Genomic DNA, 27,017 nt, shown 5'->3' with positions numbered 1-27,017 from the left:
AAAGAGCCACTTGTGGCCCCAGCACAAAGGATTCTTCTTCCTTTCCTTTTTCTGAGAGTTCACTTAACAGACCTTCCCTCGGGCAGTAAAGGGGCACAGAAGGGGTGGGGGGTGGGGAGAAGAAGAGACTGAATGGAACCAGATGGAAAACACCCGCCCAAATTGCTCCGAGTTTCTTGGAATCTAAAGAACTTCAAGGCTCTCGATGCCTCCAGGGAAACAGCAAGTTGCATAATCACAGCTCAACTTTACAGCAAGAACCAAGTAAAGGGGGAAGGAGAGAGATTGCATCCAAGGTCAAAAGGAGCAGTGCCTCTCTCTGAGTGAGGCGCAAAATGGGGGCCAGTCACATGCAAGACCAGCCAAATCAAAGGCTGGTTTGGAGAGACTACTACCTCTCACACTAGCAGCTGGACAGCAGCCTCCATCTTATACCTGTGATAAGTTACTTAAATACAAAAGGTCAGAGCACCTAAGGCACGGGTCAAGGCACCCTCTTTTCCCAGGTCTGATCTAGCAATACAGACAACAGATCTAGTAAGATGCCAAAGGGTTATTCCACTCCGCCCAAGTTATTTCAAAGCTCACTTGCAAGGCTGCAGGAAGGCAGAAAAATCTCACTGATGCAGCAGCATCTTTTCAAGCAATAAAGTTGCAGGCTTGGAAACCACCCTTTCTGTGGTAAAATCTCAAGGTTCCTCAAGTTCCTGTTTTTCATTTTTTTAAAAAAATCCAAACTAGCGTATTTGATCTTTGAGAATAAAGGGGCCTAGAAACTGAGGCTAGTACACCCTCCCTACCTGCAGCAGATAACAGAGTGGCCACCCAGCCTCTCTGTCTGAAGACCTCTAAGCAAAGGAGAGCCCAGACTCTCTATAGGCTCCATGGTCGGACAGCTCCTACTGCCAATCCATTTCTCCTAATGTTCACCTGAAATGGACTCTTTTGCTTGTGCTCTCAGCACACTCAATCAAATCCTGCTCCTTTGGGCAGCAAAGGAAACTCCTTTGCCCTCCTCTGCCTGGAAGCCCTTCAGGTATTTGAGGATGGCTATATCATGCTCCCCTCTAAGCTCCAGGCTAAATATGCCACATTCTTCCAACCTTTCCTCATCTCCAGATCAGCATCCAGCATCCTGCCCATTGACCAACCTAGTGGCTATGGCCGAAAGGGCTCTCACTCTATTTTGAGCACAAGCCTCTCCCTCTGCAGCTGCTAAGGAAGACCCAAACACATCACAGCTTCCTCAAAGGCACAAATCCCCCAAGCACTTTGCTTTGGCTACTGAGAGCTTGGGCAGATGGGGAGACAACCTCAGTGCCCTCAGTGGCTCCAATTCTGAACAGGGCACATCAGGGACTTGATGCAGCTGAAGGACAGGCCCCCTTTCAGACCACAGCAGTCCAGCAGGTCCTCCTGCAGGACACTACTGGGGAGGGGGCAGGGAGAGAGAGCACCCAGGCCAGATCCAGCCCAAAAGCAATTTTTATCTGGCTTCCAATGGTCTACCAAATTTTACAAAGATGTGGTGAAAAGTTTGCCCACATTTCTACTTATAAAGAAGTTAAATTGCTTTATAGTTGCATGAGATGGTAGTCATGTGCAAAGGTGACATCTGCATGCCAAATGCCCTGGGAATTCCACGTTCCGTAATGACAAAGCCCACATCGCTATACCTCACTGGTTTTATTACAGAATCAGACTGTCAGCAAGCATGACAACCCTTCCCCCAAGGAGCACAGAGTGGCTGGCCATCCCTCTTTAAGAAGATCCTCCCCCTTTGGCTGCCTGTCTTCATGGCTTCTTTTCATCTGCAATGCTAATCTGACTTTTTTCAAAGGTTAATGGATTTCGGGCTGTTCCAAGGACAGAAAGGCCCAGCAATGATGGGCCAAGCCTGAGGGCAGACAAGGATGCAAACTTCAAGCTTGCTCTCTAGAAGAGGCGCCTTTAAGGGACACAGCAAAGTCTCCAAATATGGGCAGCAGCTGCAGTTTGACCAAACAAATGAGAAACATGGGCACAAATGAGAAACCAACATGGGGTTGTTGGTTAGACCTGATTTGTTGGTGTGCACAACTGACAGCTGATCATCTACATACTCTGCTTTTAGTGTCATGCTTTTCATAGGAATAGCTCAATTTTCCCATCCATTTCAGTGGTCAAAGTATGACTAAATTATTTTATGTTGTGTTTTCTGGCCCCTCCCTTCAATCATTCCTCAATCTCCTTCTGGGCCATGGAGGCAGGTATTTCTGTACCTGTCTGCATGCACTTTTTAACAAGAAATCACTGGAAGTGCACAAGAGCTGGGCAGTTGAGCATCCATTTCTATCTGACTGTGAAATAAGAAAACTGAGGTTCCATAAAATAAATGCATGTATTTAAGTGCATTAGACACATTCCCAAACACAGAAAACATAAACCAAACACTAATGTTCAAAAAGCCACACCGTCGCTTTCGGAAGTGGCCCTTTAAATGTGTCCTGCCCTATACCTAGCTGTCAAACAAGCCAGCCACTAAGGGTGCTACAGCAGATACCTTGAAGTGATAGTATCTGCTTTTTTGGTTCACATGCTGTTCTGAGCCTTGAAAAGCACTTAGAGCTGAAGGAGGAAGTTGGAAGACTCATTCTCCTTCCCACTTCCTCCTTCAGCTCTATGTGCTTTCCAAGGCTCAGAACAGCACAGCACGTGAACAAAAAGCAGAAGGAACAGGATGGTAAGAGCAAAAGGGAAAGGGAGATTCATGGCAGGAAAACAGAGGGTCGGGGGGGGGGGGGAGAAAGTGAGATGCCACAGAAATCAAGGGAGATAATGGAGGAAGAGTTGTGTGGTGCATGAGTGAGTGAGGAGAGAGAATTGAGGGAGAGTGTTAGAGGGCAGATAGAAGGTGCCTGCACACAGGCATGTACACACTTTGGAAAAGATGATCTTTTGAAACTGCATAATTTTTCCATGGGACGCGGTTGGCGCTGTGGGTAAAAGCCTCAGCGCCTAGGGCTTGCTGATCGAAAGGTCGGCGGTTCGAATCCCCGCGGCGGGGTGCGCTCCCGTTGCTCGGTCCCAGCGCCTGCCAACCTAGCAGTTCGAAAGCACCCCCGGGTGCAAGTAGATAAATAGGGACAGCTTACTGGCGGGAAGGTAAACGGCGTTCCGTGTGCTGCGCTGGCTCGCCAGATGCAGCTTTGTCACGCTGGCCACGTGACCCGGAAGTGTCTCTGGACAGCGCTGGCCCCCGGCCTCTTGAGTGAGATGGGCGCACAACCCTAGAGTCGGACACGACTGGCCCGTACGGGCAGGGGTACCTTTACCTTAATTTTTCCACAGGTTTCCACTATCAAATCACAAACATTTCTCTCCATTGACTGAATGAATCTGGTGCTTTCTATTACTGCTGTGGTGCAAAACCATGACTGATGTACAGATCCTGATAGATCCTCAATGTTTACAAGGTATCCACTCAAAATCTTAATCAAATCATAGGTCACCCTCTGCATCCAGATGTATTCTGCAATCTCGAGGGTGTTGTTGTCATTCTCTTTAAAAATCATGAGGATCCACAAGGATTCAGGCACTGAAAAACTGAACACTTTTTCCTGTTTAAGCACAAAGAAACAGAAAATAAGCACACTGAGTTAAGAGAGGAAGCTGTTAGTAACAAAACCAAGTGACTGGTGTTTTAACTGAAACTCCAAGCAGACCAGGAGCAGTAAGGATAATTACGAAGCAGGAGACGGCAAATTAAGTGGAACCAGGGGAAACCTTATGGCGAACATGAAGCACAGAGCAAAGATCAATCTACCTCACAAACACACACACACACATACAAACAAAGAGCATAGCACAATCCTGGGGAATCCATAGACTTACTGGGGAGTGCTCTGGGTCAAGCAAATGAGCAAAGGCATGCATTTCCTTTTGGGGGACACAAGAGGGCAGCATAATCCACTGTCATATGTTCCCCACCTCTGGAGAAACTTTAATTTGATGGGGTGGGTCAAGGGGGAAAAGCTACAAATTCAAGAGGATCCATTTTAATTCTACTGGATCTGACTTTTACCCAGATTACATGGAAAAGCCAAGTTGTGTGTTCTTTGCCGGTAGAGGTGGGAGGGGGAAGGGAGAGAGCCAACCAGATGTGGCTGTTAGTGCTCACGGCATACTCTCAGCATTCAAAATGGGCCCCCAAAGATTGACGACTCCTTCACTTCTGCCTTGGCTCAGCCCCAGAACCACTGTTCAGTGTTGGTGTGGTGCAGAGGCTAGTGCTGGATTACATCTAGGAGATCCAGGTTCCAATCAATCACGAGGCTCACTGGGTGGCCTTCGGCTAGTTCATGTCTTGCAGCTTAATCCAATTCCCAGGGGAGGAGGCCAGGCAGTTTGCAGGGGCATTTTGTCCTTTGGAGGAAGAACAGCTCAGAAATGTAGTAAATAGCAGCTGTGGACCATACAGTCCTTCAGACTGATCCCACAGTCCATCTCCATCCCACTGAATAACTACAGAGCCCCCACATATTAGGGGTCAAATGTTTTCCAGGCAGACCTGAGCCCACGACCCTACGGTAAATAAACAGCATGGAACCACCATGTTCAAAGGCATTATAGCCCCCAAAGGTCAGGTGCTGGGGCCAAACAGGAGGGGAGAGTTGCTGCTTACAAGCTTCTAGGAGTCACGCAGCAAGTGGGAACATGATGCTGCACTAGATAGAAGAAGGCGCATGGCTGTCCCAACAAATGCCAAGGAACATCCAGGTCAAAACAGCATAGCAGGCCATGGGAAAGGGCAAGAGCATACAATAAGCAAATTCTCAAACACTCTCATACAGCTGAAAACAATGAAGATTCTGCAAACCAGCAGACATGCTTAACAGCACACAAGTTTTCATATATTTGGTTCTGGCAAACTGGAACCATATACTCAAAGGCAGGCAGATTCAAATGGAAAGTTTCTGACAAAGAAATGGCTCTTATGACGGCCAACAGGGCCATAAATGCAGGGAAACCCCCTCCCCCCCATAACATAGGCGTGGCCAAACTTGGCCCTCCAGCTGTTTTGGGACTACAACTCCCATCATCCCTAGCTAACAGGACCAGTGGTCAGAGATGATGGGAACTGTAGTCCCAAAACAGCTGGAGGGCCAAGTTTGGCCATGCCTGCTATAACACATTGCAAAGTCAGACAGGAAAGAAAAGCCAGGCAGAGGCCTGGGGCACCACCTCATGGTGGTAGTGAGGAATTACAAGAGGCTGATCCCAGCAAGCAGGGAAATTAGAATACAAGCAAAGATGTGCAGAACTACTGGAAGAGAAGAAACCTCTAGAATGGTTTAAAACCTCTAGTCACAATCTACCCTTCCCCTGACTGCCAGAACAGTCATTCAATGTCATGTATTTATTACATTTCTAGACTGCCCTTCAAGTAAGGCATTGCAAAACAAAACAAAGAATCAACGTAAGAATAATTAAAATGGCTAAAACAAATACATAAACATCTCCTCAAATGCTTGTGTGAAGAGATGTGTCTTCAGTAAACACCAAAGGAAACACCCCCTAACTTACAAAGGGTGGAATTTCCGTAGCTGGGTGGGCCATGAAAGAGGAAGCCCTGTCATTGTGCAACAAGCCATGCCAATGGGCTAAACAGGGCTCCTTCCCCTGCCAATTACAGTCATACCTCAGGCTGAAGTAGCTTCGGGATACGTATTTTCGGGTTGCGCGCTGCAGCGACCCGGAAGTAACGGAGCACGTTACTTCCAGGTTTCGCTGTTCGTGCATGTGCAGACGGTCAAAATGACGTCACACGCATGCGCAGAAGAGGCAAATTGGAACCCGTGCACGCGCAGACGCAGGTTGCTTTCACTTCTGGATGCGTGCGAGGCTCCAGAACGGATCCCGTTCACATCCAGAGGTTGTTGTTGTTTAGTCGTTTAGTCGTGTCCGACTCTTCGTGACCCCATGGACCAGAGCACGCCAGGCACTCCTGTCTTCCACCGCCTCCCGCAGTTTGGTCAGGCTCATGTTTGTAGCTTCGAGAACACTATCCAACCATCTCATCCTCTGACGTCCCCTTCTCCTTGTGCCCTCCATCTTTCCCAACATCAGGGTCTTCTCCAGGGAGTCTTCTCTTCTCATGAGGTGGCCAAAGTACTGGAGCCTCAACTTCACGATCTGTCCTTCTAGTGAGCACTCAGGTCTGATTTCCTTAAGAATGGATGCGTTTGATCTTCTTGCAGTCCATGGGACTCTCAAGAGTCTTCTCCAGCACCATAATTCAAAAGCATCAATTCTTCGGCGATCAGCCTTCTTTATGGTCCAGCTCTCACTTCCATACATCACTACTGGGAAAACCATGGCTTTAACTATACGGACCTTTGTTGGTAAGGTGATGTCTCTACTTTTTAAGATGTTGTCTAGATTTGCCATCGCCTTTCTCCCAAGGAGCATGCGTCTTTTAATTTCGCGACTGCTGTCACCATCTGCAGTGATCATGGAGCCCAAGAAAATAAAATCTCTCACTGCCTCCATTTCTTCCCCTTCTATTTGCCAGGAGGTGATGGGACCAGTGGCCATGATCTTCGTTTTTTTGATGTTGAGCTTCAGACCATATTTTGCGCTCTCCTCTTTCACCCTCATTAAAAGGTTCTTTAATTCCCCCTCACTTTCTGCCATCAAGGTTGTGTCATCTGCATATCTGAGGTTGTTGATATTTCTTCCGGCAATCTTAATTCCGGCTTGGGATTCATCCAGCCCAGCCTTTCGCATGATGTATTCTGCATATAAGTTAAATAAGCAGGGGGACAATATACAGCCTTGTCGTACTCCTTTCCCAATTTTGAACCAATCAGTTGTTCCATATCCTGTTCTAACTGTAGCTTCTTGTCCCACATAGAGATTTCTCAGGAGACAGATGAGGTGATCAGGCACTCCCATTTCTTTAAGAACTTGCCATAGTTTGCTGTGGTCGACACAGTCAAAGGCTTTTGCATAGTCAATGAAGCAGAAGTAGATGTCTTTCTGGAACTCTCTAGATTTCTCCATAATCCAGCGCATGTTTGCAATTTGGTCTCTGGTTCCTCTGCCTCTTCTAAATCCAGCTTGCACTTCTGGGAGTTCTCGGTCCACATACTGCTTAAGCCTGCCTTGTAGAATTTTAAGCATAACCTTGCTAGCGTGTGAAATGAGTGCAATTGTGCGGTAGTTGGAGCATTCTTTGGCACTTCCCTTCTTTGGGATTGGGATGTAGACTGATCTTCTCCAATCTTCTGGCCACTGCTGAGTTTTCCAAATTTGCTGGCATATTGTGTGTAGCACCTTAACAGCATCATCTTTTAAAATTTTAAATAATTCAGATGGAATATCATCACTTCCACTGGCCTTGTTATTAGCAATGCTTTCTAAGGCCCATTTGACTTCACTTTCCAAGATATCTGGCTCAAGGTCAGCAACCACACTACCTGGGGTATATGAGACATCAATTTCTTTCTGGTATAGTTCCTCTGTGTATTCTTGCCACCTCTTCTTGATGTCTTCTGCTTCTGTTAGGTCCTTTCCACTTTTGTCTTTTATTATGGAAATCTTTGTACACAAGATTTTTGTACAAAAATCTTTGTCTTTTATTATGGAAATCACACATCCAGAGGTACCACTGTATAAAGTCATGGCTAGAAAAAAAGACAGGAAATTGGATCTTCCTCCTTCAAGCAACCCCTTTTAGCGATTTGTAGGATCATTCCATTCAAGCATCTTGAATTGGCCTAGTAGCAAATAGGCAGAATTGCTATTAGAAGAGCCCTGCTTAATATTTCGAGCTGAAGCTTTGAGACACATCATCTAGACAAGCAGCTCCCTGATCCCCTGACTTGAATCTCCCAACTTTTTGTTCTGTTTCCATGGATGTTTATACAGTGGTACCTCTGGTTACATACTTAATTCATTCCGGAAGTCCGTTCTTAACCTGAAGCACCACTTTAGCTGCCGCTGCACGATTTCTGTTCTCATCCTGAAGCAAAGTTCTTAACCTGAGGTACTATTTCTGGGTTAGCGGAGTCTGTAACCTGAAGCATATGTAACCTGAAGCGTATGTAACCTGAGGTACCACTGTATACGTGTATGTTTATATATATAGGGAACTGTATTTTATAACTGGTTTTATAACCAAATTCTTGCTGTTTTGTCATTGGCTTTTATCAGTTTGTAAACCGCCTCAGTATTTCTTCTGGAAAGGAAAGGAGATATATAAATTATTTTAATTACTTAGTAATACCTAGACTAATGAGTAAAAACATATGTAATCACTAGCATTGTCAGTTCATCCTGTAAAGCCAAGGAGACGTCAATACCATCGCCCAAATGAGACGAAACTCATCCTCCTTTGGACACTAACAGATTGTGTCACCTGGGGCCCAATACTTAATGACCCACTTCCAGGGCAGGGGGACTTATCCAGAGTGGCAAGAGGACTTTTTACACACACACACACACACACACACACACACACACCCCAGCACCTTGAACAGCCTCTTCCACTGAGAGCTCAAAGAGCCAGGAGAGACAGGCACTACCAAGCTAGGAAGGACTCAAGGAAGAGCACAGGGGATGCTGCAGCTGCCCAATTTTACTACTCAAACTGCTTAGAGAATTTTTGCTGGAAAAGCAGCAAGTAAGTATTATTAATAAATGAGGTTGGTTTTTTTTAATCAACTGGTGTGAATTGAGTCTATTCAAAGTATGACAATTACTAGGTGTCATTTGCAGGACTGATTCCTTCCTTCCTCTTAAAAAGCATTCATTTTTTAATTTAAAAAAAATGAGTAACAGAAGTAGCTTGTTCATTCAGCAGCCCAGGGCTCTTTTACATCTCCACCTCTTGCAATCCTCCACAGTGTGTCAGCCGATTACCCTCGCAAAAGAGAAAATGAAGGAACTCCTGTCAATATTATTCTCCATGTGCCAGGCGTGTGATCATATGGATGTTTACTCAGAAATAAGCCCTCCCAAGTTCAATGAGACTTACTCTCAGGTAAGTGTGTCTAGTCCTGCAGCCTACATTTGTTGAGTCCTTTATGTGTGGGATGAGCTTAGAGATCTACACTGGTTACCAATTTGCTACTGAGCCAAGTTCAAGGGGTTACTCTTAGTATACCAGCAGCAACCATTTTAGGAATGTTCGATAGGTATGCAACTGCGCTGAAACCAGAAACGATACCAAAACAGGTAGGAACGGAACAGGGGCAGGATGGGTGTTTGCAGGCTTTTTCAATGCTGTTGGAAATATACATGATTTCACTTAAACATATGGTGCCTTGGAACGTAACCCCCACATAAATTGGGAGCTGCCTTAGCACCTTGTAACTAGTTTACCTACCAGATCTCCTTGCTCATATATGCCCAATTGACAATATGTCAATTGTGGAATTGACACTATTACAGATGCCACATAATATCCATTCCACATTTGTAAAAAATCTTTTTTTTTTTTTAGTGTGGCAGCACCTAAAATTTGGAGCTTGCTGCCTACTGATATCAAGAAGGAGTATTTGCTGTGCTCTTTTCTGTACCTGCTAAAAACATTTTAGACCAGCTTATCCAGACATAGATGCTGATGTGTTTTAACCTCTTCTATTGTTAATTTTGATTTTGTAAATTGTTTTTATTGATAATTTTAGTATTTCTGGCAAATCACTTTGAATTTTAGCCACAATTGAGCAGTAAATAAAATCTGGTAAAATAAAAGAATATTAATGAAGAAAACAGTTTCATCCTGCAAAACATTCTCTGAACTCAACTGAAAAAGCTGCGAAGACAATCTGGAAAACGCAGCACGAAATTTAACATATGATAAAAGGATGTTCAACTCAGGTGAAGAAATGTTGAATTTTGCTACTTATTTCCCCAGCTTACATTACTATTACTTCAAAAACTTCAGTCCTAAAGCAGACTTACTTGGAAAGAAATTAGGAATTATGAACCCAATGGAGCTAACATTTAAGTGAATGAGCCAAAACCTTTGGCCTTAGAAATGTGACACGGCTTCCTATGACTCCCTTCCCATAAAGGAATTTGGGATTTTGCTCAGAGCCCCAAGAAGACTTGCTCCAGCTCTTATAGTCTAAAACACACTTTGGAGTTAGTTTCCACTTGCAGGGCTCTTGACATCTGCTTTTGACAGCTGCCCTGCAATCTAGGAATTCCCTTCATTTAAAAATTTGACAAAGCTTGTTCTTTATTATCTTGCAAAAACACTCACTGATGACAAATTCCAGAGAGACAGACATGTTACATTACAAACACAAGAGTGTGTGCTGATATCATAAAGACCCCCCCAAAAAGTATTTCTATAGTGTGCTATCCAAAGATGTGCAGCCCAAAAATCTTTAGTGGGGCAAAAGGGGGGGGGGGATGCAGAATCTTAATGCAAATACAGTTACTATTCACAAGAGCAGAAGCTGGTGACTGTGCTTGATGCTACCTTTGAACTTATGAGGCTCTAATTCTACAGAAACTTTCTGCTGCAATAAACATGTCAGCCTTTAAAGCGTCACAAGTTGTGTGTGTTTTCAGGGGAAGCATGACTCTGTTGGTTCCCGCAGTTTTCTCAGTGGCTTTTGAGAGCAATGACCATGTGAGGATATATATAAGTTGGGAGTTGGCAGCACTGTTTTCCTGTCATCCCACTTGGACCTAGGCAGTCATTTCATAGCATCTGTGCTTTGGGGTTCTTACCCCACATTGCTTAATTAGGTGACATGACCTGCAGCAGCATCAGTATTAAGATGGGTGTTACAAACCTCTTTCACCAATACCCCAGCACCTTCGCCTGCTTCCAGGTCCCACTCAAAGTGTGTGTGTTTACCTTTAAAGCCCTTCATGGCAGGAACCTCGGCAAGGATAGAGCTGGTTTTTTAATCTGGTGAATCAGAGAACTTCATCATACAACACCACCACAAGGAAATCAAGCAAAACAATTTGCAGCTGAAGCAAGTCACCTCGAACGCGCCCCCACCCCCGCTCGCCCCCGCTTCTGCTCCAGGCCCGGCCAGTCTCCTGACTGAAGAAGCGGCCGCCCTGAGGCTGAAGCGCGACCAGGCCAACCGAAACCTGCCAGGAATGGCGGCGGGGCAAAGAGCAGGTAGCGGCCCGTGGTGTGGGCGGCTAGCTAAGAAGGGCCCGGAGCGGATCCCCCGAGTTAAAGTCGCGCTAGGCGCCTCGCCCTCTGCACATGCTCAGGAACACCTCCCCCCTCCCCAGCTGACCTTCGAGGCTCTCGCACTGGACGAGGTTGACATAGTCGGCCTGGCTGAGGACGCCGGCCTTGAAGCCTCGCACCAGGCCTTCCAGGTAGCCGCTGTCTACGTTGAAGTACAGCTCCGGGAAGCACGAGAGCAACATCGCGGCGGCGGCGGCGGCGGACAAGGGAACCAGCCGGGCTCGGAGGAGGCTGAGGGGCCGCCGGAAGTGGGAGCAAAAGTCTCGTCTCTCACGTGATCCTGACGAAACCTCTGCTGCTTCCACGACTCCTAGAAAGGCCCGCCGGGGTGGTTTCCTGTTTCCTGTCAGACTCTTTTAAGCGCCCCCTCCCGGGTTGGAGATGAGGGTTGCCCATAGAAACCAACGGAGCGCTGCCATTGGGCAACAGAAGACCTCGGCAGCTGCCGGGGCGATTTCGGTGCTTCCAGGCCTTCATTTGTGTATCCAGGGCGTTAGTCAGCTATGGTCCTCCTCAGAGTAGACCCGCTGAAGCTAATGGACACGACTCTCTTGGGTCCGTTACTTTCAGGAGGACTTAGTGGGGACCCTTGCGGAGTGCGCAAGCGCGGCTGCGGCGGGCGGCCAAGGGCCGACCCCGCACTTCCAACGACTTCGGCGCGAGGAGAGCCTCGCGGGGCCGTTTCTAGAGAGCAGGACGGAGTGGCGGAGAAGGGCCCGCCGAGGCAGGGATGGCTCCTCTAGGAAGGCGCACGTCTATGCTTGATGCCTAGAATGGCGCGGCTGCCCCCTGCCGGCCACAGCGTACGCCTCTCCTCCCTCGGAGGTCCCTGGGCAGGTCCTGCTTCTCTGCGGCCCCGCAGATCAGCGGGTTGTTTGCTGAGAAAGCGGGAAAGGGACTCTCCCTGCCAGGCCTGTCAAATGCCCCCCCCCCCCACACACACACTTGAGGACGCGGAATATGACTCAGCCTCGGTCCCAGGCACAAAATAGCGGGCCAGGCGCAGAAGCAACCGGAGCTCGTCGCCATCAGCTAGCAATGCCTGGCATCGACGTTTCCTCAAGAGATAATCCGAGTCATCTTTGGAAATTGCTAAATAAACTGCGCTTTCTTTGTGGTGAGAAGTCCCAGAGCTCAGCGTTCCCCAACCCAAGTCCAGGCACTTGCTTTGGAAATTTAGCCACCTCCCCGTTTTACGCAAAATTCCCAAGTGGAGAATGGTTTCCCTCCCCACCCCCACGTTTCTTAAAGTATTTACACCCATCTCCTGTCTTTCTTATTCCATTCTCCTTTCACACTAGACTTGTATGTCATCCTCCCTCCAAAAAGACCTTTCCAGTTTCCTTCATTCTTTTCTCTCCCCCCCCCCCTTTCTATTTCTGTGGCCCCTGATCTGTCAAAGTGTTGCCGTGTTTTGCAGGCTTGTCAAGAGAGATGCCTGATCTGTCACTGCTGTATTCTCCCCAACCCTGTGTGGTTCCCTCCAAAGTTCAGTGGGGACAAGCTGGTACCTTTATCTTACCCCTGTAGCAAATTCCAGCTGTTATGCTAAAATTTTGAGCTGTTATTGGTTAATAAATACAACTACTGAAGTTCACATTCCTGCTGCTGCTTCCTGGTGTTGGGGCAGTCTTGTTGCAGAGTTTCTTCATCCAATGAGTACCCTTCCTTAACCCATCAGGAGGGAGATCTCCCCACACACCTCAAACCTCTTTGTCTCTCAGCCATCTTCGCAAGGGTTGGCACTGGCCCAACCAAAAGGCAATGGCACAGCTAAGGGAGCTGGCCAGACTGCTGGCTCCTGGCTCACTGTTTGATGAACACTGCTCTAAACTTTGCTCCTTTCTGAGACGGTTTTTATCCATTGATATAGGACTAGTTCCTCCCTCCCTCCCCACTTCCTTCCTTTCATTGAAAGTGTCCGCTGGTAGACCCAGCTGTTGAGTTTCACCTACTGCTGAAAGTGCCCTGTTCATGTTCTGAGGCTACTTCAGAAGTATAACCATGCCACAAAATTCTATCCCACCATGGAGTGGGCTCCATGCCCTGAAAACCTTACCACCCAGGCATAATATATGTATACATTATTATTAGCAGTAGTAGTATTATATTAATAAACACTTCATGACAAAAATAGGTTTCTAAGTGCTACTGTACAGTAACCTACTCAGAGACCCTGAGTAGGTCTGTACAGGACAATAAGCCATCCCTTTCCCAATCTCAAGTACCCAGATATGCTTTGGGTTTTAGGAGAATGCTGGAGAACTGTCACCTGCTGAGGCGATCAAGGCTTTTGGTTGTCTGTTTTTCTTTTTTAAGGAAAGAGAAGCTCGTGTTTTTGTCGCTCCTTTTTATTAAAATGGGTAAAAAGAACAGGACCCCATTTTAACATAAGATAAGGGAGTGGCACCCTGATGAAGGCTAGTTCTTGCCACAGGGGAAAGTGTTGCTAAATTTCTTGCAAAAGCAATTGGCATTGAAGAAGCGGCAGTAGCAGGTGGCACATGGATCACAGCAGGGGAGCTTGTGCCCAAGGCAAGATTCCTGCAAGCGGACACACCTTCGAGGGGAACGCTCTTCCCTTCCCTGGGTCTGCAGGGCCGTCAGCAACATCTGCAAAGAGAGCAACGGGGAGGAATGACGAGGTCAAATGTGCTTGGCAAGAAGCACTTCTGCTGCTCTGAAGATACACATTTGAAAAGAAAAACACACACATCCAGCTATTTATGGCTTGGGTCTAGGCTGCACAGAAAGCAACCTGGCAGCATCCCGTTGGCCACAGTATATTAATCCAAACCTTGCTTTCCCATATATTGGTCAACAGCCTACCTGACGAAGACTGATTGCTCTTCCTCCAGGGTTTGACTTAGAATACATGTATGACTATAAAACAAGTTATGACAACCTCGGCCTGCTCCTACTTGGAAGGAGCTTCTGGATTCATACATTTCAGGAGGATGGGGAAATGCCACCTCATTGGCTTGGTCCACCTGGAGTTGTTTGTTCTACTGGTATCATTATGGGATGTTTTCTGATCATGACATTGATCTAGCACAAATTGGGAAGGTTGACCAGTGTAAGGAAGAGGGGTGGATTATCCAGCGCTGCAGGATGCAATTGTACCAAATGTTCCTTTTGGAGGAAGGGCAGAGGATACTTTTAATAATAAATAAACTCTTCGTCCTATGGCGTTGGTGGAGGACCCATAGCTCCATCACGCACACCTTGCACAGGTAAGGTCCCAGATTCAATCATTTGGGATCTGGGATGCTTCTCCTTTGCAGAATGACTGCTAATGTGACTGCATGATCCTGGGCAAGATGGAGCAATGCCTGACTCAGTGTAGGGACGCTTCCGATATGCAAGCACAGTCAGGGAGCTTGTGGGAGGGTTTCAGTTACCTGCTGTGGCTCCATTGCGTTTGCTTCTAGCACAAGGTCATCTTGGGCAATTGGCATCTCCAGAGCAGCCAGGTGTTCAAAATCTGTGAAAGAAAAACAAAGGTGTGGAAGCTCCTTCACTACCTTCCCGAAGCTGCTGTTCACAACTTCTGATCTATTCTCCCCAGAGGTGTCTAATTGGAGCCCATGTAAAGAAGGTTAAATACCTGGGGGTGTGGGGAAATGATTGCTTGTACATGAGAGCATGAGCAAAGTTCTTATTGTTACAGGGTGATTTCATAGCTAGAAGCATCCTTGGAGCATGAACAGCGCGTGAACAGCTCGTGCTGTCCTATATGATTGGCTAACGTGGCATGGCCTGATGCTCGAATAGTCTAGTGCGAAGGTCCTTATCTGCTTGCTAGAACAAATTGCTTGGCTTGTACTTTGTATCTTTCTGATTTCACACAATAAAAGCTGCGCTGCATCAGCCCTAGGGAGCAGCCATATTTCGGAACCTATTAAGGTGTGAGACTGATTTTTCTTTGGATGCCGAGCTGCAACTCGACAATTGGTGCCCCGTGTGAGGCCTTCGGACTTCACGTTGCTTTTCATTATTCAGCACTCACCAACACGTCGTTCATCCACGTAGTGGATCCCTGGTGAGTGCTCCCGTGTGATTTCTTTCGGACTTCATGCTGTTTTACAACGTTCAGCCTCACCTCGCCCGGCAGGGCTGCAGACGCGTCGTTCATCCACGTAGTGGATCCCCGGTGAGAGCTCCCGTGTGAATGTGATTCTGGACTACGTTACGGACTTATCAGCACTTATCTCCGCCCGGACAGGGCAAAAGGCGCCTCCCTCATCCTCCTAAGGATCCCTCCGGTAAGTGCTCCCTGCTCTTTTTGCAACTCTTGCAATCATGGGAAAGTCTCTCTCTGCACCACAGAAAAAAATTTTTAAAGACCTTAAATTCCTTTTGGCCAGTAACAACCTTGCTGTTCGGAAAGCTGACCTTAAGTCCCTTATAATAGCCCTGGACACTCACTGTCCCTGGTTCCCCCAGGACGGAAATTGGGAGTTAGACGATTTGAAAAAAATTGGACACTTCTTTCAAAATCATCCTCAGATTGATGTCAAGGTTTTGCATGCCTGGGGTAACGTCTACAAAGCTATGTCGTGCTTAACTCCTTCAAACATTCTTCTGGCTGCTGCAACAGCTTCTTCGCCCGCCCTCCCAGCTCCCGCTTTGCCTGCCTCAAACCTACCTCCTAAACCGCCGGACATTCTCCCTTCGCCTCCTCCTGTCTCTCCCCTGCATTCTTCAAATTCTGCAGCACCCCCCGCTCTTCCACCTCCTCCGCCCAAGGCATTTGGCACTGCTTCTACTACTCCTCTCCAAGAATCTCTCCGCGCCGCCGCTCCGTTGTTGGCTTTTGATTCTACAACTCCTAATCTTTTTCCTGTGAGTGTTCCTGCCGCCCCAGGGGGAGGCCCAGCCCGGCACGAACAGTTTGATTTGAGATTCATAAAGGAACTGTATTCTTCTGTCAAGGACAATGGCCCTGCACCCCCAGCCCCCATTATGCTGAACCAAACTGATGTTCTTGATGGCTTAACTGGCGAAGGCAATTTTCTTACTATTGCCCAACAGTTGGCCCTTGATCCCATGTATTGGACAGCCACTACTGCTGCCGCCCAAGAAGCCCTGTCCTCTGTTCCTGATGACAAGAATGAGAGCGGTGGCAGCATCAGACAGGGCCCTACAAAGCCCTATGGACAATTTGTCGATCGCTTGGATAACACTCTTAAGCGGCAAGTTCAGGACGTAGCAGCCCAAGAACTGATTGTCCGCCAGCTTGCGTTTGATAATGCAAATGAGGACTGTAAGCAAACGCTGCGCCCTTTGATGACAACGCCAAATATAGCCATTGCAGATGTGCTTAAAGCCTGCCAGTCAGTGGACACTGAGACACATAAAGCTTGCCTGCTAGCCACAGCTTTGTCTTCCACCGTGTCCCAGAATCCTGCAAAGGATAAAACCTGCTTTGGATGTGGCAAAGTGGGCCATTTTCGTGCGCAGTGCAGATCTACCGCACAGCAATGTCACTCCAGCACAAAGTGCCCCGTCTTTGATACAGGCCAGGACTTGTCAATTTTATGAAGCACATCTTAGATCACATATTGGTCACCCTGGTTATTTGGCAACAGGAATTTTACGCCTGCTGAACTTCATTTCTGGAAGGAAGAAATATTGCAGCACCCTTTAGTGTCTTACAGGTTGCTTCCAGATCCACAGTGGAAGGGTCCAACTTCCTTGATTTCCTGGGGCCGCGGGTTTGCGGCAATTGACGTAGACGGAGTTCCCCGATGGGTTCCAGCCCGCTGCGTTCGACCTTGGCGCTCTTCTGTTGCCTCGTCTTCACCCAAGGAGACACCAGCACCTTGAAACCGTATTTTACGCTGTTTGCCGGTGATGACCTCTCACCTGACCTCAACCCGCATTGCAGTTGGAGACATCGCCATATTGATGTGCCCTGGATAACGTCACCTTCCACAGCTGTTCCAGTGTTTCCTGGCACGTTGAAAGGCCATCTTCAACCCTATCGCGTTGGCCCCCCTTCCCCCTGGGAAGCCACCGTTTCTACCACTTATCGTTACAGTTTTGCCGCCTCTTGTCTGGGAAATGAACCTGGCTTTGAAGGATGCCCTCGTCAGACCGGCATCGCTTGGGTTTTGCCCCCCAATAGCGACCATCCCATCTGTGTCACCACGTTTCGTTGGGTTTGGATTTTTGGCTCAGCAATGCACGGAGCAGTACATGAGGCCTATTTACAGCAAATGGGCTCCTGTATCTGCAGAAATGGCTGTGTGGCTTCTCCTGGATTGTGGTTTTTACATGCCAATAATCGAGCCACGAAATATCACGCAGGTTGCTCGGAAACAGCTATTGGAATAATTTACCATTCTCACCCTTATTGCCCCCCCGAGCAACCAATATGGCATCGTCCTGAGTGGCCCCACAATTCCACTTCACACGGATGGAGCCTCTCCGTGAAACGCCGCTTTCGTCGTGCTGCCTTTTTGCAGAAGGCCAGGAGGCCTGAACTTTATCATCAGATTTGGACTAACAATACTTACGTTAGAAACATTAATCATTTTGCTTCTATGCTTAACCTTTCTGATTGTTGGATGTGTATGCATATCCCTCCTCAATCAAAAAGATCTGGCATTTTATTACATGGTATTCCTATAAATGCTTCATATAAGATTAGCAATAATATGAAGGACAATCGCATAAGTTTACCTCCTGTATTTCTATCGCTTGTAGAATTAGCTCCTTATTGTTTTCATTTTAATCACAATAGCAAAAAATTTTTAGGTCATTATCCATATTGTAATTGGACACATGAATACATTAATGGATCTTCTTGTTTTCTTAATGTTACAACCATGAGTGGCAGACCAAAGGTTTTAATTAATAATGTCACAACTTACACGACCTATGAACAACAAGCTGCGTGTAGAGACTTTTATGTTTGGTTCGACTGGATGAGAAAGAGCAGCAGAACTACATGTTTGCTTCAATCTGATTTATGGTTATTTTGTGGCACACGTGCCTACAAAGGAATCCCCTCTGCCTTTTCTGGTACCTGCACGTTAGGTATAGTAGTACCCTTGGTATATAAAATAGATAAGCTCCCAGCGGTCCGTTTGCGTAACAGAAGGGAAGTACAATCACCTATTTCTCAATATACAGGGACAGCCATCTCTAGGTCCCTTCTGCCTTCTTTAGGTGCAGCCATGAATTACCGTGATTTGCATAAATTGGCAAACTGGACAGAAAATTTGTTTAATTCCACCATTTTGGCTTTAAAAATGATTAACAAAGAAATATCAGAAATAAGAAATGTGTGAATATGACTGCTAAGAATGTGAATCTATTTAAAGATAATTATGAGAAATGTTGGTCAGAAGTCAAGAAAGACCTAGAAATCTGGTTGAATTTGAAGCTTTCCTTGCTTGGTCGAATTGCTGTTATAAAGATGAATGTATTGCCGAGAATGCTGTTTTTGTTTCAATCACTGCAAATTATTGACAAGATGGACTGTTTCAAGAAGTGGCAAAGAGACATCTCTAGATTTGTCTGGCAGGGCAAAAAGCCCAGAATAAAATTTAAGATACTTACTGATGCTAAAGATAGAGGGGGGTTTGCCCTGCCGGACCTTAAACTCTACTATGAATCAGCAGCTTTTTGCTGGCTGAAGGAATGGCTGCTTCTTGAGAACACTGACATTTTAGATCTTGAAGGTTACGATAATGTATTTGGGTGGCATGCATATCTGTGGTATGGCAAGGTTAAAGCGCATAAGGCATTTAAAAACCATATTGTCAGGAAAGCACTTTTTAATGTTTGGATAAGATATAAAGATTTTTTGGAGAATAAAACTCCAAGGTGGTTATCACCTATGGAAGCGAAAGCCTTGAAAAAACTTAACATGGAGGCCAAATGGCCAAAGTATTGTGAAATTTTGGAACAGGATGGTGACAAGCTGAAATTGCAGAGTTATGAGAAGCTTAAAGGGAAGGTGCGAGACTGGTTACATTATTTTCAAATAAGAGAGGTTTATAATCAAGATAAAAAAATTGGTTTCCAGGTGGAAAAATCAAAATTGGAAACAGAACTGTTAGAACCCAATGCTAAGATACTATCAAGAATGTACAATTTGCTACTGAAATGGAGTACGGAGGAAGAAACGGTAAAATCTGCTATGATTAAATGGGCACAAGATATAGGATATAATATTATGTTTGCTGACTGGGAGCAGTTGTGGACCACTGGGATTAAATTTACGGCATGTAATGCTCTTAGAGAGAATATTATGAAAATGATGTACAGGTGGTACATGACCCCAGTCAAGCTTGCAAAAATTTATCATTTGCCTGACAACAAATGTTGGAAATGTAAAGAAACTGAAGGTACATTCTTTCACCTTTGGTGGACGTGCCAGAGGATTAAGGCTTTCTGGGAGATGATTTATAATGAATTGAAAAAGGTATTTAAATACACCTTTGTGAAGAAACCAGAGGCCTTTCTCCTGGGCATAGTTGGCCAATTGGTGTCAAAGAAGGATAGAACTTTCTTTATGTATGCTACAGCAGCAGCAAGAATACTCATCGCAAAGCATTGGAAGACACAAGATCTACCCACCTTGGAAGAATGGCAGACACAATTAATTGACTACATGGAAATGGCAGAGATGACTGGCAGAATCCGAGACCAGGGAGAAGAGTCGGTGGAAGAAGATTGGAAGAAGTTTAAAATTTATCTACAGAAATATTGTAAAATGTATGAATGCTGATGACATTGAAATGAAATGAAGGGGTTTTAGTAACAAGATATAAAAATTAGAAACTATAAATTTGGAACTTAATGTAAGTAAGGATAAAGAAATAGGATATGAATTTGCTGAACCAACTGTTAAAAAGGGATACAAAAAAGGGAGACGTGAGGAAGTCGGGAAAATAAGTTATCAAAGATAAGAAATTAGAAAAGAGAGATCTGTGTTTTACCTCTTTGTGTGAGTATTGACTTTCTTCTTCTTTTTTATTTTTTCCCTTGGTAGGTTAAATGTCTGTATTTTTGCATTGTGAAATTTTGTATGTTTTATATTCCATTTGTGTTTATATTGTTTTTGTGGTTGTCTTTTCCCTATTGTTAAACTTAATAAAATATTATTTAAAAAAAGAAAGAAAAAAACTAATTGGAGCCCATGTAAATGTCTTTTCAGCCGTGACCAAAAATCCAAGCCTTTTAAATAATAATTTAGCTAATAAGATTGTTTTGCCTTTGGTGATTTGTTAAATTTTGTGTTCTTTGAGTGCTATTCAACTAAATTTTCCTCTGTAAAACTAGTGAACATGACTAAGTTAGGTCCATTGATTTCAGTACAGATGACACAACCTTGATGGCAGAAAGTGAGGAGGAATTAAAGAACCTTTTAATGAGGGTGAAAGAGGAGAGCGCAAAATATGGTCTGAAGCTCAACATCAAAAAAACGAAGATCATGGCCACTGGTCCCATCACCTCCTGGCAAATAGAAGGGGAAGAAATGGAGGCAGTGAGAGATTTTATTTTCTTGGGCTCCATGATCACTGCAGATGGTGACAGCAGTCACGAAATTAAAAGACGCCTGCTCCTTGGGAGAAAGGCGATGGCAAATCTAGACAACATCTTAAAAAGTAGAGACATCACCTTACCAACAAAGGTCCGTATAGTTAAAGCCATGGTTTTCCCAGTAGTGATGTATGGAAGTGAGAGCTGGACCATAAAGAAGGCTGATCGCCGAAGAATTGATGCTTTTGAATTATGGTGCTGGAGGAGACTCTTGAGAGTCCCATGGACTGCAAGAAGATCAAACGCATCCATTCTTAAGGAAATCAGCCCTGAGTGCTCACTGGAAGGACAGATCGTGAAGCTGAGGCTCCAATACTTTGGCCACCTCATGAGAAGAGAAGACTCCCTGGAAAAGACCCTGATGTTGGGAAAGATGGAGGGCACTAGGAGAAGGGGACGACAGAGGATGAGATGGTTGGATAGTGTTCTCGAAGCTACAAACATGAGCCTGACCAAACTGCGGGAGGCAGTGGAAGACAGGAGTGCCTGGCGTGCTCTGGTCCATGGGGTCACGAAGAGTCGGACACGACTAAACGACTAAACAACAACACTTTGAGTAAAACTTAGCTGAGTACCACCACCCTTTGCCTCTTTTGCTCTTATCTGGCCTTGTCTTAATACTTCATTTAATGTCATTGTTATTGCTGTAGTGTATTGTTATTCCGTGAGCTGCCCAGATAACTTTTTGTTAGAGGGTGATTTATAAAATAATTAACGGCATGCATGAGATCAGTTGTGAATCTGGGTTTGCTTGATGGGCATCTGTGGCTGGGCACAGCCTCCTTCCCTATACTGTACTCTCCCGCTGCTGGCTTGGGAAGCTACCATTAGCTACAATCCACACTGTCCTGTAGTTTCCAGAGAAATACTGTGTTTCCCTCCGAAACAGCTTTGATCCATATGAAGACATCTGCACCCCTGTCTTCCCACCTGTGTGGACAGACAACAGGCAACTTGTATAATGATGCACAGGTGCTATTTGAAATGCAAGGGATGGGGTGGAGGGTGGAATGACCTCACTGGGTTTGAAGCTGGTACGTAACATGAACACGGCGTTACTCACAAGCAGAGGGCTTGCAATACACGCTGCCTTAATCCATGCTTCCCCTCCAGGAACTCAAAAGTGCCAGGCCAAAGGAAACCACCCAGCGAAGGGGAAAGCACTATTGAGTTTTCCACACTCGGAAGACAAGAGGGCTCTTCTTGCCCAGGGCCCCTCAACTACATTAGAGCTGTGTTGCATGTACAAAGGCTGCAGAGACAGGCAGAGGGGAAAGGAGAGAAACTGACCTGGGGGTCCCTCTTTGATCACCTGCAGAAGCCCTGGGTAGCTGGAGCGGCCTTCTTCGTCCAGCATGGAGGGGCCCCGCTCGGCCAGACGGCGGCTGTGGTTGGGGTTAGAGGCCAGGGTGGTGGGGATTTCTTGCAGGAGTCCTAAGGACAGCAGCAGGATCCTCAACATGGTCTCCCTGGATAACCAAGCAAGAAACAAGTGGTGGTGGGGAGGGAGAGGGCTGAGATGCTGGGCTGAGAGGTGGCCTAAATTGGGAATAACACAGGTGACCACAAAGACCACCAACCTTTCTGGGGGGCGTTCCATATCACACAAACCACACCATGCACACTGTATCTCCTTCCCCCGGCTCCCCAGCTTGTAGAGCTGGGCTCCCTCACAGGCTTTTCTGAGAGAGGCCAAAGAGAGACCTTGCAAGGGGTTTGTCTCTCTAGCCTGAGAGCACCCCAGGACAGTCATCTCGAGGCTTGAAGCCCCCGCTGCATTCCGCTTCCCTTCCCTCAAAGCAATCAAGCCAGCTGCCTGCCCATCATCTTCTCCTCTTCCTTCTTTGCTCAGAGCAATCTCCCCAATTAACCCTCATAACGATCCTGTGAAGTAGGTTAGGCTGAGAGGGCGGACAGCTTGGCAAGTTCCGTGGCTAAGTGGGGATGTAAGAGAGGCTTGGTTTCCTCTATCAAGGGCAGCATTCAGGCACCCGCAAACCTTTGGAGCAACTCAGTACTGAGATGTCTTCTTGAAATGGGTACACAGCGGACAAAGCCCTGTGGAAATACCCAAGCCCCCTGTAGACCCCAAAGGAGAAGGTGTGCAGCAGCTGCCCCTCTTCCATGGCTCCCTCCCACTGCCCCCACCAAAGGGCTGCTCTGCTTAAGCAACAAGTGCCACACACACACACTGGGCCCTATCCTGTGGAATGTGCTGCTCAGCACATTTCACACTCAGTGAGTAGGAGAGGCAGAAAGTTACTGTACCTGACTCTTGCCGTCCGTCCGTCCGTTATCCTGATCGAGTGCTGTGGCTCTGCAGAGCTGCAAGTTGGCTAAGGGCTTTTATTAATCACACACGTAATTAATTGACTGGACCACATGACTGCAAACTAATGGGTGGGTGGGCTTCTGTGGAAGCATCGCTTTGTGCATCTTCCTGCACGACTGAATTTTGCTCCTTCATAAGCAGATAAGCTGGATCAGGCCAAGCTGCTTGTGCGGTCTGCAGCAACTAAAGCATTACTGCCTTTGCCCGTGGAGGCAGGCAAAACCATCATGGCTAGTAGCCATTGATAGCCTTATCTTCCTACATGAATTTGTCGACATCTCTTCTAAAGCCATCCAAGTTGGTGGGCATCATTACCTCCTGTGGCAGTGAGTTCCATGGGTGAACTGCTTTCTTTTATCTATTCTTAATCTTCCAACATTCAGCTTCATTGGATGGTTATGAGTTCTGCTGTTGTTGTTGATGATGATGATGATTTCTCTGGCTACTTTATCCATGCCAGGCATAATTTTACACATTTCTGTCATGTCTACTTTTACTTGCCATTTCTCTAAACCCAAAAGTCTCAAATGCTACATTTGTTCATAAGACTGTCGCTCCATCCCATTGAACATTTTGGCTGCCTTTTCTGAACCTGTTCCAGCTCTACAATATCCTTTTTTGAGGTGAGGTGACCAGTACTGTACACAGTATTTCAAACATATATTACACCTTTGATTATGATATTAGCAGTTTTATTTGCAATTCCTTTCCTAATGATCCCTAGCATGGAATTAGTCTTTTTCCACAGCTGCTGCACACTGGCTCAGCATATTTATCAAGATATCTAATATGATCCCAACGTCTTGTTCTGGCCAGTCACTGCCAGTTCAGATCCCATGAGAGTTCATATGACCTTATTATGATCCCAACATGCATGGTTTTAAGTTATTTACATTTAATTGCATTTGTCATTTTACTGCCTATTCACTCCGTTTGGAGAGGTCTTTTTGGAACTCTCCACAATCTCTTTTTCTTTTAACGACACTGAACAATTTAGTATCATCAGCAAACTTGGCCACCTCACTGCTAACCCCTAATTCTAGATCGTTTATAAACAAGTGAAAAAACACAGGTCGCAATATCAATCTTTGGAGGACTCCATTTCCTACATCTCTTCATTCAGAGTACTGTTCTTTTATTTCTACTCTCTGCATCGTGGCACTTAACCAATTCCTGATCCACAAGAGGAACTTTCCCCTTCCTTAGGGAGCCAGCACCGTTCCCCTCTGAGTGGCACATACAACCAAGTTGATCTTTGAGAGCCCAGACCAGCTTTGTGTATCTGATTGGGGTGCCCATATTAAATATTTAAAATATTGGGGGCCATCCATGAGGGAGCAGAGGTCACCTCCTCACAAGGTCTGTACAGCAGGTATCTTAAACCTCTTCAGACCCAAGACCCACTTTTAACCCAAACATACTGTACATTTAGGGAGCAATTATTTTACCATATGTCTGCTCCTGTTGCAACCCACCTTGGATCTGGTCACAACCCACTTGTGGGTCCTGACCTACCTGTTGAAGACCAGCGCTGCAGAGCTTTAAGGAAGTAAGATTATACAAATAAAGCAAGTCTGAAGCACAATGTGGACAGGGGGAAAGGAGGGAAATTTAGGCTTTCACACAGCCCCAAACCCTATTTTTGGTTACCGCAGGTTGCAAAAACAGCAGTGCTTCTTTGCTTAAAACTTTGGAAACTACTATTATACCTGATCATCCCTTCTTCATATTCCAGGAAACTGCCAAAGGCTTGAAAAAAACCTCTCCTCATCCTCCAGCCCCCAGCCCAGCAACAACTATAGCCCCGCTTTGTGCCCCCCCATGCCCAATGTCCCCCAAGGACCCCCCTGTTTTCTAAAGCTCATTAATGATTGTTTGTGCAGAAAGGAGAATTAAAACTGCACTTCCAATTAACTGTAAGCAGAGATGTTGTACTGAAAGCAGAGATGTTGTGTGTACTTTTGTAACCCAATAAAATCTTTAATAAAAACATTAAAAAAAGAAATAAAAGTAACTAACTGACCAATTACATTACAGATAACTCAGTTCTGCCCCTCCCTCAGCATAAAGAGTGCCCCCCTTAAAATAAATCATGGCTATGCCCATGTCCCATAATGACAAATAAAGGCAGGAACATAGGCACTGCTGCATAACACTTATAGCTCCTCTGTATTAATGATTGTTTGTCTGAGGGGAAGAAGAGGATTCTGGGAAGAGATTAATGCCCTAATGAAGGAGGCAGCCCCAAACTGCCTTGAAAGCTTTTCAATCTGCAGAAGAAATGCCTGGCTGATGTGTGTCCCCCAACATTCAATAAAGGGATAACAACACAACCATTTCCAGGAAGCGAGGGGCCCACAGTAGGAAGAACACACGGTCAACAGAGCCTGCTCTCTCCCCCCCCCCCGCCCCAATACAAGGGGCTGAAGGAGGTTCTCCTTCCAGATCAGTGTTCATAGGCAGAGGTGCTGTGGTGTCCAGGGAAACAGCCTGAGTTCCTCAGCATCCTCTGAATACAGCTGCAACCACTGAGGTTTATGCACAGCCCAGCAAACAACAGACTATTCTGCATTCAGGGCTTTTGTGTGAAGGTGAGAGGCAGCCTTACCGTAAGGGAGGCAGAGTTGCTCAGATAGGAGGCAGCTCTATCCAGCCCTGCGAACATCTCCTGCACACAAAAGTCAAACTGGCAATGAATGGGAGGCCAATAACATGCTTCATGAGGTGTGTGTCTGGGGAGGACCGACCTTTAGATTTTTATATCAGGAACCAAAATATCTCTGGGCCAGTTCTGTTTTCGAGCCACTGTTTTCAGCCAGTAACCAGCCAAAGGGCAAAGAGGATTCTGGGAAGTTATTAGCGTCATAGTGCAGGCAGCAGCTTCCTTTACGGCCCCCACCCCAATTGCTTTGAAAGCTTTTTAATCTGCAGGGGAAACCTCAGGCGTATGTTTTGCCCATGATGTGAAGGGGCTAAATGAAATCTCCTCTGTTCTGTACAGCCAATTCCAGGAAAGGATGAGCCCCAAATAGCAACAAAAGTGCCTGACAAAGTGGTCAACAAAGCATGTTTTTCTGAAAACAGGAGAGAGGAAGGGGGAGTCAGGGGACAAACACAAACTCCCTCTTTCCATGGGGAGGGGAAAGGCGCCAATCAAAGTTTTTCCGCAATGCAGAAGGAGGCACTTGTGCCTGCCCTTCCTGCCTCGGCCTTTGCTCCATTCATCCCAGTGGTTCTTGTTGCCAAGGAGAGCCCTAGTTTGGGGGTATCTTTAGGGCCCCTCCGACCCATTTTGGGTCATGCTTCATGAAAATGATATTAGCACGAACTGCCAGACAGGGTGTCTTTCAGAGCCGGGATCCATGCCTGGAAGCTTAAATCTACAAGTGGGCAAAGGTCTTGCAACTGCCCTGAGGGTGCCTGTCCTGCAGGACTCAGTGGGCCTGGCAGAATGGCAGCCTGGGCACCTGGAACAGAAGAAACTATCACCACACCTGCAGAAATTCCACATCAACTCTGATCAGGGGGGAATTTATTTATGAGTGTGTTTGAGGCCTTCACCACACACACACACACACACACACACACACCAAAAATCAATACCTATAATAAAATAGCAACTCAGCAAAACCAGCCTTATTTCTCCTGGCAGAGTGTTTGGAGTGCTGGAGATGGACTAGTGCCGGTTGTACTATCTCCCTAAGAGTCAGGCTTTACTTATGGAGCAGCTCCATAAGACACACTCTGGCTTGAGGCAGCACTTCCAAGTTACCTGTTGTGGCTCAGAGCAGATGGTGCTCTGCCTGGGCACCCAGAGAGCAACCTTCGTGAATGAGGGTGCTGGATGTGTAGCAAGTGTGTGTAGGCAGGTATCCATTTGCCATGACCACCCGACATGATGTGGCTCTCTGAGGG

General features: G+C 46.2%; 3 protein-coding genes across 6 annotated transcripts in view; 1 reads left to right on the top strand and 2 right to left on the bottom strand.

Moving 5' to 3' along the window:
• Positions 1-11,937, bottom strand: part of ATP6V0D1 (ATPase H+ transporting V0 subunit d1) — a 30,041-nt gene extending 18,104 nt beyond the window's left edge. Inside the window, exon 1 of one of the 2 annotated variants that reach the window (XM_028739477.2) lies at positions 11,259-11,937. In XM_028739477.2, coding sequence (XP_028595310.1) covers positions 11,259-11,394 — 136 coding nt within the window. In that variant the 5' untranslated portion in view covers positions 11,395-11,937. Of the gene's footprint in view, positions 1-10,858; positions 10,890-11,258 lie in introns of those variants that run through there. The other variant, XM_077931764.1, reaches the window with a different exon arrangement.
• A 1,608-nt stretch (positions 11,938-13,545) lies between these two features.
• On the bottom strand, positions 13,546-26,678 carry AGRP (agouti related neuropeptide). Of its 3 annotated transcripts, none has more exons than XM_028739479.2 (4): positions 25,711-26,678; positions 22,061-22,239; positions 14,614-14,696; positions 13,546-13,825 (listed from the first exon to the last, which is right to left on the bottom strand). In XM_028739479.2, the coding sequence occupies exons 2-4, from the start codon at positions 22,230-22,232 to the stop codon at positions 13,634-13,636; spliced, it is 447 nt and encodes a 148-aa protein (XP_028595312.1). In that variant the 5' UTR covers positions 22,233-22,239; positions 25,711-26,678; the 3' UTR covers positions 13,546-13,633. The 3 variants fall into 3 exon arrangements, with proteins under 3 accessions (XP_028595312.1, XP_028595315.1, XP_028595311.2); XM_028739482.2 differs by lacking the exon at positions 25,711-26,678 and adding an exon at positions 23,039-24,879; XM_028739478.2 differs by lacking the exon at positions 25,711-26,678 and having other exon boundaries at positions 22,061-24,879.
• On the top strand, positions 17,728-18,510 carry LOC144328273 (uncharacterized). Its single transcript, XM_077930917.1, has one exon. It carries the CDS (start codon positions 17,761-17,763, stop codon positions 18,508-18,510), a length of 750 nt encoding a protein of 249 aa, XP_077787043.1. The 5' UTR covers positions 17,728-17,760.
• Positions 26,679-27,017: the final 339 nt, after the last annotated feature.

Source organism: Podarcis muralis, chromosome 7 (assembly GCF_964188315.1).
Source record: "Podarcis muralis chromosome 7, rPodMur119.hap1.1, whole genome shotgun sequence".
NCBI lineage: Eukaryota > Metazoa > Chordata > Lepidosauria > Squamata > Lacertidae > Podarcis > Podarcis muralis.
Note: the sequence above shows the minus strand (reverse complement) of the source record. Positions and strands in the feature narration are given on the sequence as shown.

Excerpts from the sequence above, each read along its gene's own strand:
- AGRP (XM_028739478.2), bottom strand. The coding sequence starts at position 22,523 with ATGACTGTCCTGGGGTGCTCTCAGGCTAGAGAGACAAACCCCTTGCAA. Across the intron at positions 14,697-22,060 it reads GATCAAAGAGGGACCCCCAG|ATTTTGAACACCTGGCTGCT; the intron begins GTCAGTTTCTCT and ends TTTCTTTCACAG. Across the intron at positions 13,826-14,613 it reads ACGCAATGGAGCCACAGCAG|ATGTTGCTGACGGCCCTGCA; the intron begins GTAACTGAAACC and ends CTCTCTTTGCAG.
- LOC144328273 (XM_077930917.1), top strand. The coding sequence starts at position 17,761 with ATGCTTAACCTTTCTGATTGTTGGATGTGTATGCATATCCCTCCTCAA.